General features: G+C 45.6%; 1 protein-coding gene across 1 annotated transcript in view; it reads right to left on the reverse strand.

Moving 5' to 3' along the window:
- The window catches only part of Rapgef1 (Rap guanine nucleotide exchange factor 1), a 114,291-nt gene that overhangs the window by 49,512 nt on the left and 45,663 nt on the right, over positions 1-19,116 (reverse strand). Inside the window, exons 2-5 of the mRNA XM_055600073.1 lie at positions 9,756-9,892; positions 9,187-9,300; positions 3,554-3,732; positions 170-326 (exon numbers count right to left, since the gene is read on the reverse strand). Of these exons, the coding sequence (XP_055456048.1) occupies positions 170-326; positions 3,554-3,732; positions 9,187-9,300; positions 9,756-9,892 (587 nt within the window). The remainder of the gene's footprint in view (positions 1-169; positions 327-3,553; positions 3,733-9,186; positions 9,301-9,755; positions 9,893-19,116) is intronic.

Consider the following 19,116-nt stretch of genomic DNA (forward strand, 5'->3'; position numbering starts at 1 on the left):
AGGACTGAATATCAGATGCAGAAAGGGCTGATGGTGCCTAAGAATGAAGTAGTTAATGGCCAGAACTAGCCTATACCACATGTTTTAAAAATATTCACCCGACTGTTTAGTCTAAAATGCAGTGTTAGCTTCCAGAAGGTTGGCAGCCTCGAACCTGCTCATTCATTACCTTCACTCCATCCAGCACAGCTTTGATGACCCCCTTCACGGTCGTCACCATTTCTTTATCTTCCGAGTTCACACCTTCTAGCATCACCTGGTCAGACCATCGGATGAGGTTGGCAAGGCTCTGGTACACTCGGCTATAGCAGGAGGAAAGGGCTGAACTACAGGGAGGAGAGGTTTAAGATTGTTAGAAAGTCTGTATCATGACCCTAATAGCCACAGAGCACTCAGGCAGAGCAAGCATCTTAGTGGTCAGGGAACATTTCTTTTTATAAAATCCATGCGTTTTGTTTGTTCTTTTTTGTGAGACAGGGTTGCTCTGTAGGCAAGAGTAGCCTTGATTTGACGTCTTAATTTTTCTGCCTCAGCCTCCTGGTGCTGAGATTATAGTCAAGGGCTACGGTGCCCCAGCTTATCTGTCTTTTTAAAATTTCATTTTCATTTCATTATATTTTGTGTGTGTGTGTGTGTGTAGGTCAGAAGACAACCTGAAAGAGTGGGTTCTTTTCTTTTTACCACGTAAATCCTGAAGAGCAAACTCAGGTTGTCAGGCTTGGATAAGAGCCTTTACCTATGGGGCTCTTTTCCCTCTATGACTCCTTTTACAGACAAATCTTTTCTTTCCTTTCTTCTCATATTCAAAGGAGGTTTTATGGAAGTTTATATTCTAAGCTGTTACAATGCCTTTTTTTTTTTTTTAAGTGTGTGTGGTATATAAGCATGTGTGTAAGAAGTAAGACTGTGTGTGTGTGTAGTCAGGAGGCTCCCGGTGTACTGTTCTGTCACACTTTTCCTTATTTCTTTGGGACAGTTTCTAAGTGAAACTGGAGGTAGGCTGGTGGCCAGGAAGTCCCAGTGTTCCTCTTGTCACTGGATTTTGTGTAGATACTGGACTCTGAACTCAGGCCCTCATGACTGCACGGGAGGTTCTCTTACCCACTGAAGCATCTTACCAGTCCCTATCATACATACATCATATGTATGTATGTATATATATATAATACATACATCATTATGTATGTATATATATAATTTCTCAAATATATCATAAAAATTCCATCACAGTAGCTTCTTCAAACTTCATATCCCTCTACAACATTCTGAGATCATCTGTTTCCTCCTTTCAGTTGCAAACCACTGGACTGGGTCAGAGCTTTGTGAGTTTGACAATCATTTTGATGGATCACAGAGTCAATAGGTTTGAGGAATTTTGATGGTAGGATCAAGACAGCCATGCATTTTCAGATCTGGCTGTGGTTTAATAGAGCCTTCTTATCTTTGCTCAGTTTCATCATCCTTAGCAATGCCACTGTGGCTGGGTGGAGATGATTTCAAGGACTGCGTTAGAATGGCCTGACTGTGGTGATACATTGTGTGCTCATGTGCATGCTGTGTATAGCAGCAGCCTCCACGTCCACTACCACTGTGAGGTCAACATACAAGGTAGAAGCCCTTTATATTTGGGAGAGCCTTAATGAGGTAGACTAGCAGACCAAACCCACAATTCTTACAGCTTCTACATACTTTTTTTTTCTTTTTTTTAATTAATTAACGTTTTTAAGACAGGGTCTCACTATGTCTAGAAATTATTGTGTAGACCTGACTGGCCTTACAGAAATCCAATTGCCTCTGCCTTCTGAGAGCTGGGATCAATGATATGTGCCACCATGCCCAGGTCGTAAAGATGAGTCTTCTTAGGGAATTCTAGAAAGGGTTACTGTTTTCATTCCAAATTTTGTGCATTGTAACAGAAGAGCAAAAATAACCACTCCCTCATTATTAGAGCAGACACTTAGAGAAAACAATGTAGTACTGTAAGACATGACTAACTTAACATGACAGCAAAGGTCTCTAAGCACTGTATCAATGACGCCCTATCAAGTGCAGCAGCACCAGGAGGGGCTAAGCTTTCAGCCAGCATGGCTACACTCTGCATGCACCAACAGAACACTCTGTAAGAAGAAAAACAACTCCCTCCAGTCCCTGAGAATGAGATAAGCTGGCCAAGAAGCTTGGGGATGTGGTCAAGGGTGCCCAAGGAGAGGTGGGGGTAGGGGGTGGGAGCTTGCCTCTGGAAAGAGCCACCCAGTTCTGCAGCCTGTCTGGCAGGAGAGGTGGCCCTGGGAGCAGGCCTGACATTAGCCTCAGGTTCTCTGAGTTTTTGGTTTTTACCTCCTTGCCAATCTATCTGCTTTTTCCAAGCATTTTCTTTTCCTTCTCCTCTAGGAAGCAGAACAGGAGCACTGAGTTCTCACACTGCCTTCTTCAATGTGTACCACATAATCAGCATTTCATCACATGGTGGATGTGGCGATACATTGTGTGCTCATGTGCATGCTGTGTATAGTAGCAGCCTCCACCTCCACTACCACTGTGAGGTCAACACACAAGGTAGAAGCCCTTTATATTTGGGAGAGCCTTAATGAGGTAGACTAGATGGTGGGGAGCTCAACTTTAATGCCATTTTAACTCTTCCCTGATGGGGGACATTACGTGAGAACAGAGGAATGATAGCATCTAGAGATAGCTATCTCCACATCTGATGGCCTAATGTCAGGCTCTTTTTGTCAAAGGAGATCACTGAGTCTTCCATGGGGTGAACTAGGGGAGAGCTACAGCACAAGTAGCAGCACCCAACAGCACCAGCAGCATAGGGAGCCAAAAGCCATAATTCCCAGGGGTCAGCCAGCAGAAGCTGGGGAGGAAACCCCAGGCAGAACATTTCTTGGAAATAAAGATACAGTTTATTATATGTCTCAGAAGAAAATAGAGCACTTCATTGCCAAGTTCTCAAAGTCATTCATAAAAGCTCAGTCTCATGGGGTTAAATGGGCACTAGGCTGCCTTGAGAAATCCACGTAAAGATACATGGATTATGAATGGGTACTATGGACAAAACCCCAGACCCGTCAGTCTCTTCAGAGAAGTTCCTGCCAGCTTGGAGATTGCATCTAGCACTGCTTTCTTTGTTATACTTAATAATAATAAACATGGGGCAAGCTAACCTGTAAAAAGAAAATGAACCCTAGAAATCAAAGGCTGCGTGGGAGTCTTGGCCTGGTACGGGCAAGGGCATCTTGATGCCCTGCCTTATCAGATGATAATCCCAGCAGCTGAGGACTTGAATGACAGGACTGAAGGTCATGGTAAGTGATGATAGTATATTTGAGAGTATGTCCAATCCAATATGATCACCGCTAGCAAGCTAATGCACAGGATATGACCACAGCTCAGAGGCATCTGCTAGGAGGTGGTGTCGGCCAGCATTCTGTCCTCTAGAGGAGCAACAGCCTTAAGGCTAGGAAGTGGGAGCAAGTGGAAGACTCCTTTCCCCTTACTATTTCAAATGCCCCAAACCAAGGTACCTCTAAGCCTCCAGGGGACTCACCTGTGCTGGATCCGAGGGTCGGTCTGCACCAGGGGTAAGATGGCCTCCAGCACCTTGCTGGCTGACCCTGGGAGCATCTCCAGGACCTTCTTATCAATGGCCATTTTGTCCACAATGGTCTTAAAGTAGCGCAAGGCACTGACAACCTCCTTCTCTTTCTCCTCCAGCCAGCACAGGTTCTGAAAGGGAATGTCATGCTTAAGGAATGAAATGAGATTAAAGGGAGCTATTCTGAAAACAGTGAAATCTATACACTAGCTTGACACTCCTGCAAATGGAAAATGTTCTGGTATCAGAGACCAAGCCAGATTGTTTCTCTAAGGATTGTGATTAGGAGACAGAAGCTAACAAGAAGAAAGACAAGCTTAGGACTAGAAGGGTCATTTAGAGACTTGGGGATTCCGTTCCCACACTCTGAGATCCTGAAAATACTCTCCTCTGCTTCTAATTGGCTACCTAAGATAGCACTTCTTATCTCCCAGTGTGCAGTGAGAGCTCAATGAGTACCTGAGGGAGCAACAGTCATGCCCCAGGGCACATATACTTATCCTAGAATTAAACCCATGATTTAAAGATTTGAGGAACTGGCAGCATTGATAGCCCACCCTAGATCCCCACACAGTGCTACTCAAATTATAGCTCCCTTCCCACTAAAGACATGTGATATGCAAAGGACTCTAATCCCAGGGCTGACGGAGGAGATGAGGAAGCCAGAGCCAATGTCAGTAATTCAGTGAATACTAGTGCAATGGCTGCTAATGCATTTGGGCACTCTGATTCCAAGGAAAGCTATCTAGAAGGGAAACAAAACAAACAAACAAACTAAAAACCAAAAACAAACAAACAAACAAAAAAAACCCCAAAAAACAAAAAACCCAAACCAAACCAAAACAGAACCCTGTATTTCCCTTCCTAACTCCAAACTCTTCTTTCTCCTTGATTGTGGGTAGCCTTGGATCCACACCTGGCATACATGTTTGGTTTCTTTCCCCGACCTCCCTTCTCCAGTGGCCAAGATCCCAGGGGGTGAGCAGAAGCAGACTTTGAGAGTCATCTAGAGTGGACAGTTCCACAAAGGGACAGTCTACACAAAGAGTGAGGAGGTATGTGGACAGGCGAAGCCACGTGTGGGTTCCCTAAGGTCCAGAGAGTGTGAATAGCAGCAGCTGAGGGCAAGAAGTTTAAGCAATATCTATAAATACATGGCAAAAGTATTATGCAAGGTGATTATCCTTTTGAATATTCAATCTCCCCTATCCCCAGGTAATGTCAGGGAATAGAATTTAAAACTTTAAAAATCCAGTATTTCATAGGAACTCTGAAAGAAAAACCGATAAACGGATACAAACAGTACTTTAGTCAGATAACTTCCAAAGGCCTGGCATGGCTTCTTGGGGTGCTCTGTAGACCACCAAGAGCCCTCAGCCTTCCTTGTGTCCTCACTGTTTTCCTCCTATCTTGCCTGCCTCCAAGAGCCTGAGCTCTGGTTTCTCTACTGCCTGGATAAGAGTGCTCAACATCGCCGTAACCCACCATGGCTGGGCCAGGCTGAGTAACCAGGACACACGGTGCTCGTGACAACATGGAGATCAGTAAGGCTACAGCAGGACAATGAAAACAGACACTGCTGTCTTGGCACATCAAAAAGTGCTGGAAGGCAACAGTGATAAACTTGGTGAGGAAACAGGAAGTATTTTAGAAAGCACGTCACACACACAGGCAAGAGTGAAGCGGGAGCTGGAACAGTTGAAAGCGCAGGGACTCTAGAACAGAAAGGCTTTTCCTGTCATTGAGAGATCAAACCAGCCACATACAGGCCAGGCTAACTGGACTCAATAAATGAGCCAAGTAAGGACTCAGCCAAGTCAGGCAGCATCTGTTACCTTCTAACAAATCCCATGCCTTAATCAATGGTCTCTTAATGCTCTGTACACTCTGAGCCCTTCAGGTGTTCCACTGTGGTTAGCAGTCAGAACTCTGGGCTATAGTCACCTCAGAATGACAGTCAACCTGCATACCTCTCCCACCCAAGGGGAGTAGTTACTACCACTTGTCCCCAGAAGCTTGGGAACCCTGTGAGGCTGTTAATCCTAGGAAGGGCTTAGATCCACACCAAGCTGGACTTGGGACAGTAGATTCCAGTTCCTTGTCTGTGGACAGGTGACTGCATCTGCCCTGTGATATGAAAGAAGTCAAAGTAGGTGCCTGAAGCTGGAGCTCAGGGATCACTTGCCTACCATAACAAAGGCCATGGGTTCCATCCCAGGGTCAGTATGAAAATGCAGGAGGAGAAAGGCTGTAAAGTCGGAGTAGGGAGGAAAGAGCCAGGTCACAGCTGCCACTCTGAGTGCTTCAAGCCACCCACAGGGCTCTACACTTCGGATGCACTTGTTTCTGTTCAGGTTCCCCACAGAACAGATGCGATTAATTCTTAAGTGGGGAAATTGAGGCTAGGAAGGGAGTAGGTAGGTAGGTAACCTGCCCCAAATCCCACAGCTGGGTGACAAAATTAGAATATGAACCTAGTACGTTTCATTCCATGGTCTGGACAGTACAAAAAAAGGCAGATCAAAAGTGTGAGGAAGCTCGTGTGGTGGTGCACATTCACAGCTTCAGCATCCAGGAGGCAGAGGAGGCAAAAATACAAGTCTGAGACCAGCCTAACATCATGGTTAGACTTGCTCTCACACACATGGTCCCAGCAACACAGAACCCCCACACACACACGTGCGCGCACGTGCCATTCTCCTTCCTGGTAGTGTGATGCCACAGTACCTGTGCTTTTTCTGTCCGGAGCCACCGAACAGAACAGTACAGCTATAGTGGAAAACGAAGGAATACAAAACGGTCCTGGTCTTCAGCTACTGCCTCACATCAGAGCAGCATTAGACACCCAGCCTGTACCATCAGGGACCCTGCTCTACTGGCAGCCCTGGCCTCTCTGCTTCATGGAAACTAAATTGTGTTCATAGCACTGAAGCACAGTGGGTGGGGAGCAATTAGAATCAGCATGTAAAAACTGGAACCAGGTTGGGTTGACGGGGCATGCCTTTAATGTCTGCACTCGGAAGTCGGAGGTAGTCAGTCTCTCTGAATTCCAGACTAGTCTGGTCACATAGCAAGTTTCAAAACAGCCAGGGCTACAATAACATAACACAACAAAAACCTGGCACTAGGATCATGTAAAGACATTATTCCTTCTTCTGTACCTGACAGCCAGGTCCTGCAAGAAGGCATGACTAACAGAGCTCAGCTGTGCCAGGTCCTACAGCAGGGGCATCTCTCTGCCTGCTTTTCACGAAACCTGCAGAGCTAAAAGGGAAAACGCTCTAGGAGTCCACAGGAGAGCCCTCAGGATCCAGCCAAGGTCTAGATGCCCTGATGGCTGGAAAACTCATCTGATCTGCATCCCTTCTGGACACTGTTAAGTGATCATATAGATAACGGTGGTCAGCTTTGGACTCTCAGGCTGTGACTAAACTTTCTCTGCTACTTTTAACAATACAGCTCAATGCTAGGCTTGCTAAAATGTTCTAAAAGAGCTGACATCTTTTTTTCTATGAGAAGACTATTGTGTCTAGATAAAACCAGGCTGGAAAGACAATGGCATATAGTGGACAAAATACTTAATTAGAAAACTTGGGCCACAGACAATACTGTCTATTAGAAATAACTAAAGCCCTCTCCACATGCTAGAGCAGAATAAATAAAGCAACAGGTATGGAACCACAGGGGCTGGACAAAGAGAAACTCGGGGAGCAGCAATAGTCTGGATCTGCACTCAACTCCTGTGTGTTTAACAGAAAAAGTCACATGTGGGATAACAGGAAACATATATGCAAATAATCTGTAAGAGGTGACAGAGAATGAACAACATATGATGACAGGCAGCAGCACCTTCCCCATAGCACAAGGCTTCTGGACACTGTCCTCTCTCACCTATGTGCTGCAGCAGGCTCTATTCCGGAGGCTGCACTAAACAGCAGTTCACACTGGTTAAGGGCCTTGGGACAGCAGGGCTGAGTTTTACCGCTGAGGCTGGACTGGCGCTCCTGCTCTAGGGCAGAACTCACCTCAGCACTACAAACATCTAGGGCCTTGGGGAAGACAGCCTGCTGCTACAGGATGCTCGCCAGCACTACTGCCTCCTACCTACGGGACATCCAGCAGCTCGGGCTTCACCCTCCTGAAATGACAACTGAAAATGCTGGAGCCTGCAGACACCTTGCTAAGTGAAGGGTATGTTTATATCAAAGTTTCCTGCATGACCTTTCTTTGGACAATACATAAAGAAAGGAAAGAGTCCAGGATTGAAGTGCTCAGCACTTTCCTATCAGCATTCTCTTGCAGAGCCAAGCTGTTTGTCAGTAGGTCAGTTACGCTGCATGGCCTAAAGGTGTGTGTGCTGTGCCTTCTATGACACACAGCAAGCCCCTCTCTGCTCAAGGCTCATCCATATGGAAGTAGAGCACCTGATAATGCCAAGTACTGCCCTCTTGCTCATGGGCAGCAAGTCATTCAACACAAGTTTCTGGCTCACAAACCTTACTTTTTCTTTAATTAGACTTTCAAGGTGCTCTGCCTGCCCACATAAACGGGAATGTTTGCGAGCCACATTAAACTGACAGTTATGACAACAGTTCTGCATTCAATTGCCCTTGGACAGTTACAGGGACAGGGGATCAGTTCATCTGCAAAACTTGATTTCATTTTACATTGTTAATTGTATTTTTTAATATAAAGTAGTGCACCAAAATGAACATTTAGATTTGTGAGACATTAACAAACACATTCAGGGTTGATTTCTTCCCAGAAGACATATAGCAGCTGAGTATGCTGGCATATACCTGGGATCCTAGCATTCAGGAGACAGAGGCAGGAGGATTGTACTTTAAGACCAGCTTGGGCTAGAAAGCCATGCCCTATCTCAAACAAAACAAAATGAACAAACAAAACCCAGGACTGAGGCTGTAGGTCAGGGGTAAAAGTTTTGCCTAGGAGGCCTGAGGCCCCGTCAGACCCTCAGTACCACAAAAGAGCCCCAAACACTCAGGCTCTGGAATCGAGGGTCTGTATTCAATTCTGACTTAAGCACTACTTTGTGGCTTTAGCTAAATAACTCCCCCCCCCCCCCCCCCATCTATAGAGACTCTTTTTAAGCAGGGCAGGTTTCTGGCCAGGGCTGTTGAGAAGAGAGGGGGTGAAACACTCAGCATAAGGCAGGGAAGAGGCCCTGTCAGTGTCAGTGCTGCTGACACAGGTGCTCCTTGCTGAGAACCTTGCAGTTGGCAAGCATCCCAAGGCTTTAGAAGCCTTCTCAATAAACCATACACATCATCTCAGCAATTCAGGGGGAGAGCAGCCACTCTGGAAAGGTGACACTTGCCCATCAGCCCCAGCACCCACTAGACATCACTCTTAAAAGGACCCAAACTTTGGCTGTGGAGTCTGAGCTCCCTCCCCATCAAGACCACTCAGATAGATAGATTATATCAAATATGTGAGCCCATATAGTTGTCACCCAGCTAAGACACAATGACATCACCACAGGTATTTTTCCATCCCCAGACCACGGACCAGAGTTCTGCAGTGGAAGGCAAGGCAACCCCAATTGTTCTTAATGTCACACTGACCTTCTGCCTCTGAGACCTGGAAGCCACAGCACTGGTGGACATAAATTCTACTGCCTGCTGCTCCAGATCCAAGGGGATAGGGTAGCCCTCTGGTAGAAATCTGTCTCTTGCCTCCTGGAAGAGAGGAAACCTGGATTCCTACAGAGCTTGAAATGGACGTTGCCGGCTGGAGGGAGAGGCTAATGAGAATCAACAGCTGTCCCATACATCTGACTCAGCTGGCCCTGCTGAGCTCACTAGTGCTGGAGGGTGTCTTTAGACGGGATGCTGGGTTTGTGAGACTCAGAGCCTAGACCCTGAGCTTCAGGCCATCAGAGCCCTGTGTGAGAGTTCCCCAGGGTGGGAGGCAGCACCAGGTGAGCACAGTGCTCTGAGCTACTTTAAATGCCCAAAGGATGATAGAGGACTGTCCAAGCCACTGGCCGGACTGACTATCAGGACAGGAACGCCCCATCCTAGAGGCCCCGGGTCCTAGGGACACAGATGGCCCGAGTTAGTGCACTTACACACAGGCAGCCCACAGCTGCCTGCAGGCCGGGCCAGGAGAGACACCTAGAGATGCAGCTTACTTTGCTCACGGGTTTCTCAGGGATCTTCGACACCTCGGCTGGCTTTCCCTTCTTGGATGGTGTTCTCTTGATTTTAGGAGAGTGGAATTTGTCCATCAGCTTCATGGTGAAGGAGGAGAGATGAGAACGCTGAGAGTCTGAAAACACAGAGGCCTGACTGTTAGATGAGGAGGCAGAAGCTGCGCTTTCTTATAGAAATGACTGGGTCTTTAAGCTAAGATTTCCTTCTTGAAAGAGTCACAGGAAAGGGCATGTGAAACACCCCCCTCCTTTCTTTTTGAAACAGGGGTTCACTGTGTAGCCCTGGCTGTTCTGGATTTAGCTCTGTAGACCACGCTGGCCTCGAATTCAGAAATCCACCTGCTTTTGCCTCCCAAGTGTTGGGATTAAAGGCTGCCTAGCACTGCCCAACTCAGAACCCATTTGCTTACAATGTATCGATTTTTGTAAATTCTACCTGTTTTGATGGTGATCAGAATCATGAGCAACAGAGGTAGGCAGAAGGAGTATTTTTAAAAAGATTTATTTTATTAATGTGTGCTTTGCCTGCACATATGTCTGTGTACCACATGCATGTCTGGTGCCTGAGGAAGTGGTAAGCCTCCATGTGGGTGCTGGGAATTGAACCTGGTTCTTTTGCAAGAACAACAAGTGCTCTCAACCACTGAGCCAACTCTACAGCCCAAAATTTATATATGTATGTATGTAATTTTTTTTAATGTATGAGTGCTCTGTCTGCATGTACAGCTACATGCCAGAAGAGGGCATGCAATCCCTTTATAGTGGTTGCTGGGAATTGAACTCAGGACCTTTGGAAGAACAGCCAGTGTTCTTAACTGCTGAGTCATCTCACCAGCTCCCAGAATACCCATTCTGGGGTATTAAGAAGAACTTGCATTAAAATGCATTAAAATTAAAATGTCCATGGCCTGGGTTTCACCCCGAGAACCATAGTAAATAAAACAGGACAGCTTCCTGTAGCAGGACATCTTCAAGCCCAGCACCTGGCAGGCAAAGGCAAAGCTCTGTGAGACCCAGACTACTCTGTTCTGTATAGGTAGGTTCTAGGCCAGCAAGGGCTACATAATGCCCTGTCTCAAAACAAAAGACCTTGCTGGTTCCATATGACATCTAAGCAATGTCCAAGAGAAACAGTAAAAACACCAGAGAGGTATACAGATGTTAAAACCTAGCAGGAGCTGGGTATGATGGTGCATGCCTTTAATCCCAGCACTTGGGAGGCAGACCCAGGTGGATCTCTGTGAGTTCAAGGCTGGCCTAGTCTACAAATTGAGTTCCAGGACTACACACAGAGAAACCCTGTCTTGAAAAACCAAACCAAACCAAACCAAACCAAACCAAACCAAACCAAACCAAACCAAACCAAACCAAAACAACCTATCAGGGAAGGTCTTTGGAATTGGTTTCCTCATTCTTCAGTGCAGGGAAGTACAAATGACGAGGTCTTAGGGGTGGCAGCAAAGACAGAAATGAAAGCAAACCCTCTGGCCTAAGATAAAAGACTGAATGCTTTCCTAAAGCAGGAAAAGTCAAGGGTGTCTGTTGTCACTTCTCCCAGTCAGTGTTGGACTGGAAGATTCTTACAGGGTAAAGAGAAAAAAGGCACTCAGCTCAGAAGGAAGCTGCAGCCCTTCCTCTGTGTCTATGTCTGTTTTAAATAGGGTCTCATAATGTGGCTCAAGATGGCCTCACGGTGAATCTGCTTTGGCCTTTGGAGTTCTGGGTCACTGGTGTGCAGTAGCACATCCATCTTTCTATTTGCAGAGATGGTTTTGTATATGGAAACTCTTAAGCAATCCACTGAAGAGTTTTGCTAGCACTGGGTAGGGAGACAGCTCAGGGGCGAGTGTGGTGGTTTTCTTGTGTGTCCATGGCCTGGGCTTTGCCCCCAGAACCATAGTAAATAAAACAAGACAACTTCCTGTAGCAGGACATTGTCAATCCCAGCACCTGGTAGGCAGAGGAAGGCAAAGCTCTGTGAGATCCAGGCTACTCTGTTCTGTATCGGTGGGTTCTAGGCCAGCCAGAGCTATATAATGCTCTGTCTCAAAAGAAAACAATAAAAATTATCGGTAAGGCCACAAGACACACTATCAACATACAAAAACTATTTGTACTTTATACTTTATACTTGTATTCTTTATACTATAGCAATGAACAACCAAAGTAAAATTTAAAAAACCTTTCAGTCATATCAAAAAACCGGACATCCTTGGACATAAATTTGACAAGACAAACTTCACACTTATACTAAGCAAACTATAAAATACTGCTGAAATTAGAGACAACTAAACTATGTAGAAAAATATTCCATGTTCTTGGAAAAAAAGGCTTAATATTGTTACATCAGTGATATTTCCTAATAACAACTTGGTATTCCAGAGAATCCTGCTAGCTTAATTCTTTTGGTAAGAGCCAGCATGCTAACCCTAAAACTAGCAAGGAAATATGAGAGATCCAGAGCAGTCACAAAACAAATAGCAAAGCTGGATGACCAATATATCTCAACGTAAAACCTAAGTCACATAAATCAAGACAGTACACTACAGCATAAAGATAGACACACTGATCCAAGAACAGAACTGAGACTCCAGAAATAAACTCTTATGTCTAAGCTAACTGATTTTCAATAGGATATGAAGGCTACTGAATGGGGGAAGGGAACAGCTATTTCCATAAGCAGTGTTAGGGCAAGTAGGCACTTGTCTGTAAAAGACTGAACCCCTGCCTTACACCACATACTACATGAGCTTCAAATAAGTCAAAGATCTAAATATACGCGTTAAAGCCAAAGCTAAAGAGTTAAAACACTCAGAAGAAGTACAAGTGGTTTTGTGGCCTTGGATTTGAGCCCCAACACCAAATTTGTAACACCAAAGACACAAGTAACAGAAATAAAAACAGATAAATTAGAACTCCTTCCACATTAAAATCTGTGCTATAATGACTGCATCAAGGAAATGAAAGGACAACCTGTAGGACAGAGAAAGAATTTACAGATGACGTATCTGATGAGGGACTGCATGCAGAAAGGAAAAGCATTCTGGGGAGCTGGAGCTGGAGGCATCATGGTTTATGCCTCAAATTACAGCACTTTGGAGGCCAAGGCACCAAGATTACAAATTTGAGGCCAGCTTGAGCCACATAGCCAGACTGTCTCAAAAAACCTCAAACAAACAACCAAACAAATAAGGATATCAGTGAGATGTGGCTAAGTGGAGAGTTTGCCTAACTCAGACACAGCCCTGCATTCACTATGCAGCAATGTAAAAATAACAAGAGCAATGACAATAAAACTTTTACAATTTGGCTGCAGTAGACAACTAACCCTTAAAATGAGCAAAAAGGCAGAAAGGGATACTAAAAACAACATGTATCAGCAAGTGCTGGTGAGGACTGGGTAAACTGGGAGCCTCAGAGGCTGATGCTGGGAGTCTAACAGCTACACTGGCAAACACCTGGCAGGTCCCATAATACTGAACACACCATTCTAGCAATTCCATTCATAAGCACTTATGCAAGAGACATGAAGAGAAATATCTATAGGGCATGCACAGAAAAGCTCAGAGCGGCAGTTTCATCGTGGCAAAAGGTGAAAATAATTAAAATGCCCAAATGCCTGTGAATGAATAAATAAAATATAGTATACACACCCAGTGGAATGGTATTAGGGAATAAAAAAGAAATCAAGCCCTAACCTTGCAACAGTAGGGATAATCTTGAAAGCATTATACTAAATGATGACAGTCAGACAGAAAAGATGATTTATTATGTGACTCTATTGGTCTGAGATGTCCAGAATAATAAGTCCACAGAGACAGAAAGTAGACCAGTGGCTGCCTAACACTGCAGCGGAAACAGAGAAGGATGGAGAATGACCATTAAGGAACATGGGCTCTTCTCGGGGAGAGCACAGATAACATTAAAATCCACTGATTTTCACCAGATGGTGTACAAGCCAGCAAGTTACTCAAGAGCATTCCACTGTACACTTTATTGAGCAAATAAGACACACTAATGACATCTCAATAAAGCTGACACAAACAAACAACCAGCACACTGGGCAATTTGGTAATCTGTAGCCACCTTTCTTATTATGCTCATTAGGCCAGGGGGTGGTGGTGCCTACCTTTAATCCCAGAACTTGGGACGGAAGGCAGGCCGATCTCCGGGTTTGAGGCCAGCCTGGTCTACAAAGTTAGTTCCAGGACAGCCAGGGCTACACAGAGAAACTCTGTCTCAAAACAAAACAAAACAAAACAAAACAAAACAAAACAAAACAAAACAAAAAACATCCTCACTGGAGTCAGGTGGTGGCAGCACATGCCTTTAATGAGGCAGAGGCAGGCAGATCTGTGAGTTTGAAGCCAGCCTGGTCTACAAAGTAAGTTCCAGGACAGCCAGAGCTACACAGAGAAACCCTGTCTATTAACAAACAAACAAACAAACAAACAAAAAAAAAAAACAAAAAAAAACCAACAACAAAGAAAAAGGAATACAAGTTTACCGAGGGCTATACCTGTGTGCTTTGGTGGACTGACAGCATCTGGCCCACAGAAGATGCTCAGCAAATAGTTCTTCAACAAATGAACACACCAATCACCCAATACTCTACCGCTGCAAGAACACAACACAGCACTGCTGCTTTCAGCAACAGCAGAGAGCCATAGACAACATACTCAAAATTGGCTCGAAAACTGAAGAACAAAACATTCATGTGCCATGGGGAAGTAAGGTATCTATAATTTTGAAAAATAAAAAGTACTCCCTTAAAAATTCCAGCAATTTAGTGCTAAAGTAAAAGTTGTCACCAAACAAAAAACATAGTAGCTGTATTTCAGGGCTGTCACTGTCGTCACTGTTGCATGCAACTTACGAGCAAAGTTCAATTTCTTGGTCAAAGACATTCCAAGTGGTCAGACAGGATCAGATAAACCCTGGCCCATGAAGCTTGCCAGGGAGCCCAGAGGCACTCAGCACCACACAGAAGAGCCTCGGGCCTGCACTCAAACACAGTCACAGCAAACCCTGCTTTAGGCTGGGACTCCAGAGCATCATGAAGCCGTTGCTCTCCAGGGCAGAGGTGGACACCAGGCTGAAGGAAGTACACCTGGCCCACTGGTCGGGAGGACTAGCAGCAGCCCTCGGAAGTCAGAGCAGATAAAGTGGAATGGTGGGATTCCCAAGCCCTCACTTCTCCCTCCATGCCCACCAGAGCAGGGCAGGTCTATTTACAGTTTACACTTTGTTGTAATTGAAGGTTGTGAAGCGTGTCATAGCAGTCTGAAGTCCAAGAGCTTGGGCAGCACACTGACACGTGGTTCTCTAACTCCTCAGAGTGGGGCTGACACTGTTTTCCTCCTTGTTTTGGATGCTGTGATGGAGACTGACAACATATGCAGGAGACACTGCACTTCACATGCTGACGGCATGAGCTAAGGCAAGTGTGGTAGAGCTCACTCTTGCAAGCCTGGGCCATGGAGGGAAACAACTGATGCTATACAGTGACCTGCATGGCTGGAAGCCTTAGATACAGGTATATGCTAAGTAATAGGACATGCTTGGCAGCCAAGGTATACCCTATGAGGAAATGGGCTTGTACTGAAGAACTCTGCCCAGCTGTAGGCTGATATAAGTGTTCTGAGCATGCGTGAGGCAGGCTGGGATGGTCTAGAAATCTTTTTTGAAAGTGTGTTTCATGCACCTAGCTCACAGGACATCATAGCTCAGCCCAGATATGCTCAGAACATTTCCATCAGCCCTCCTCGAAATGTACTTCTGACTTGTATTTTTAGCTAGAAGTGGGTGAATTGTGGTATGACCTCACTTATCAACAGACCTGGCACAGGGTAGCCACTCAACACAGAAGCTAACCTGTCTACATACTTTTAATAGATGCAGGGTTAGTCAAATTCTGAATCCATATGGCCCAAAGACCTTTATCAGGCTATCCTCCAGCAATGACCTGTAGCTCTCTTGACTAAAGAAGGCCTCACCAATATTCTCTCTTCTACATTTACAAAGAAGAATACCCGCTTTTTAATCAATCTCACTGCTACTCCATCCGTTCTATTCCTTCTGATGCTGGCCTTGTAATACCCTCCAAAAGACAGCACATGTCTCCTGGCCAGGCTCTGGGTTGGTTGGGATGTGAAAGCAACTGACTAATCTGTATAAGACAGGCTGACAGAAGAGAAAGGAAAGCAGGCTTAAAAGGGAAGTCTGGGCAGGCTATAATTTCTTGGGTTTGCTGTGATGGCCAAGTTCCTCAGATACTTGGCTGGGTGAACCAGCTTCCTCTTCTCTAGGGTCTGCTGCCCTGGGTACTATAGGGAGACTCAGGGTTAAGGAGCTGGTCAGACTCACAGCCAACTATTCCACCTTAATGTGGAAATCACCAAACACCTGAGGAGCATGAGGACAAGGCTGGCCCTGACCATGAACCAGAGATACCTACTCCAGACAGCTGCCATCAAAGCCAGGAAGTGGGTGACAGAATTCACCCACCTTTGCCTGCCTGCTCCTGCATTCAGTTTGGGTAGAGACACAACCGGGAAGCTGTGGTGACACTTTGAGGCACTCGTCAATACATCACTCTTCTCAGGCCGGTTAGTGGGTACAAAACAACCAGCAAGTCATGTGGAGAACAGAGATGACCTGTAATGACAACCAACCTTCCCAACTCTGGACATCAGGAAAGCAGGAACTAGGCTATCCTCTTGCTTTCCCTTGAAATGATGGGTGAACAATCCAGGTTTCAGGTAGCTTTCAGGATCTCTCAAACTGTGCTATAAAATGCAGATGAAGCACTTTTGTAATGACCAGCAGTGGCAGGCAGGTAGCATTTGCACAAACACTGCTGCTAGGATAGTCTTGTCCACAGCTCCAGTCACAGGCACTCAAGAGCCCAACCAGGTTCTCCTGCCCCTTTCACACACCTGCTGATCACCAGAGTAGGGAGCAGTGCCAAAGAACTATAGTGCACTAGCCTCAGGTGGCTCCTGTTCTCCTGTTATTCCCTGCGGTTCATGCTGGTAAACTGCAATGAAGATTATGTAAATGCATCTTTGTAAAGACTTTCTTTCTGTTTCTCTCTCTCCCTCTTTCTTTTTTCTTTCTCTCTCTCTTTTTCCTTCCTTCTTTCTCTTCTTTCCTCCCTCCCTTCCTTCCTTCCTTCTGTTTTTTTAAGACAAGGTTTCTCTGTATAATTGAGCCCTGGCTGTCTTAGACTTGCTTTGTAGACCAGGCTGCACACATATAGACAGGTTACTGAGGATGTGGTCAAAAATACACACTCCCTACCTGTCAAACAGCACTACCATCATGCAATAATGGTGTGGTTCATGCCATACTAACACGGTGGCCACTTCGATGGGTGTGATGGTTTGAGTGGGAATGGCCCCCATAGGCTCATATATTTGAATGCTTAGTCCCCAGTCGGTGGAACTGTTTGGGAGGTGCAGTCCTGTTGGAGGTGTGTCACTCAGGATGGGCTTTGATGTTTCAAAAGCGCACACCATTCCGTTAGCCAGTTTGTTTGTGCTCTTACACACACTCTCTCCCCCTCCCTCTCCCTGTTTGTAGATGAGATTGTGTGCTCTCAGCTAATGCTATAGCACCATGCCTGCCTGCTTAATGCCATGCTATCTGTCATGAATGTCTTAGACTCTAACTCTCTGAAACTGTAAGCCCCAATAAATGCTTTCTTTTATAAGTTGCCTTGGTCCTGCTGTCCTATTAGCAACTGAAAGATAACTAAGAGGGAGAAATGCATTTCTGCTTTCCTGTACTTTACCCAGCCATACAGGGGAGGCACGGCCACAGAGGAGGGTGCCTCTCTGGAGTTCCTTTGCCACTGCTACTCTCCTGTCATATAGGTAGCCACCCTGCAGTTGTTCGGGCTGTCATTCCTGTTTTCATAATTTCCATCCACATATATAGTTTAACTTACAAGTTTGTGAGCATCAACATAGAAGCGTTCTGTATACAGTCTCTATAGGCCTGTTAGCTATCCACTGGATAGCACTGGAGGTATCCTTGCTTTCATCTGTAATACTGCTTTTTTCTGCTCTCCTACCAATGCTCACTGATCTTGGCTTTTGGCTTTTATTTACAATGCTGCTGCAGACACATTCAGTATGTCTTTTGGCCACGTAGGAGAATGTCCTATTAAACTGACAGATTGCAAGGCATGTCCCTTATTTAACCTTACAGTGTCAAATAATTCCAAGGGGCTGTGTGATTTTACAATTATACCAGAAAGGTTAAGGGACCCAGTTGCTGTAAGACCTAAATCAACTGGGGGCTGCCGTACACACCCCCATGCATGTTTTCCACATAGCTGTGCTGAACCACTGGGAAAAAGCCCACTTCCACATGGAAATGCTAAACGCTGGCGCTCTATGACCTATACATCTGCAAAAACTTGAGAGGCCACTAATAGAAGCTAAAATTGAGTCCCTCATTGTTTGGTGGGGCATTAGCAACAAAGGTCACAGGTTTCCAAGGACTACCATGCTAGTCCTTTTCTACCTGGGAAGAGCAGCTCACGTAACATTATAATTTCTGGGTACGTGACAACAGTGCTACTAAAGTAGACACGAGCTGCATGCCCCCTACCTACAAAGGGTGAAGGAGAACACCCAGCTTACTCACAGATCAATCTCAGCAAAAAAACAAGCAGATCAAACCACACAAAGTTGGCCAGTTTCTTCCAAAGTGCCCCGCCTCGTGCCAAGATTTCATTCTTAGATCTTCTGCTTGCCCTTCGGCAGGCCTAGCAAAGATGTCTGTCTGCTACTGACAAATGTGTGATCAACTGGCCTTTCAAATGTAACTTGCAGTGGCAGCTGGGATCCCAACTTAGTAGCGGTTTCTGTCAAGGCTTAATTCCACCCTGAGATGGGAAGCCTCTAAGCAACACCCACCCCAAGAGTCACACAGTCAAGGTCACTATAGACAGGACTCGCTGTAGCAGCTCTGCAATGCCTGCAGCAGTGCAGAGCTCTGGCCTTTGGTTTTTGCTACCTATTCTATACTGGGCTCAGCACTGCATGCTGGAAGGCTTTAGAAATCGCTTACTTCATTCAACCCCCTTACCCCTGCCAGAGGAGGAAGGGCAACTGGGTGGCAAAGTGTCTGTAGCATACTGGGAAGAACTGTTTTGAATACGAGGACTTCATTTTTAAGTGTGTACCCTGTGAGGATCTTGCAGATTGTAAAGTAGGGATGAAGCTGAGGGGGTGGAGAGTATCATGGGCACTTTAGGACACACAGCTGTGAAGTCAGATGGTCTGGTGTAACCTAAGCTTGGCCATTAACATGGATACCTCTCTGGGTC

This window comes from Psammomys obesus, unplaced genomic scaffold (assembly GCF_907164565.1).
Source record: "Psammomys obesus unplaced genomic scaffold, mPsaObe1.curated_primary_1811, whole genome shotgun sequence".
In the NCBI taxonomy this organism is placed as follows: domain Eukaryota; kingdom Metazoa; phylum Chordata; class Mammalia; order Rodentia; family Muridae; genus Psammomys; species Psammomys obesus.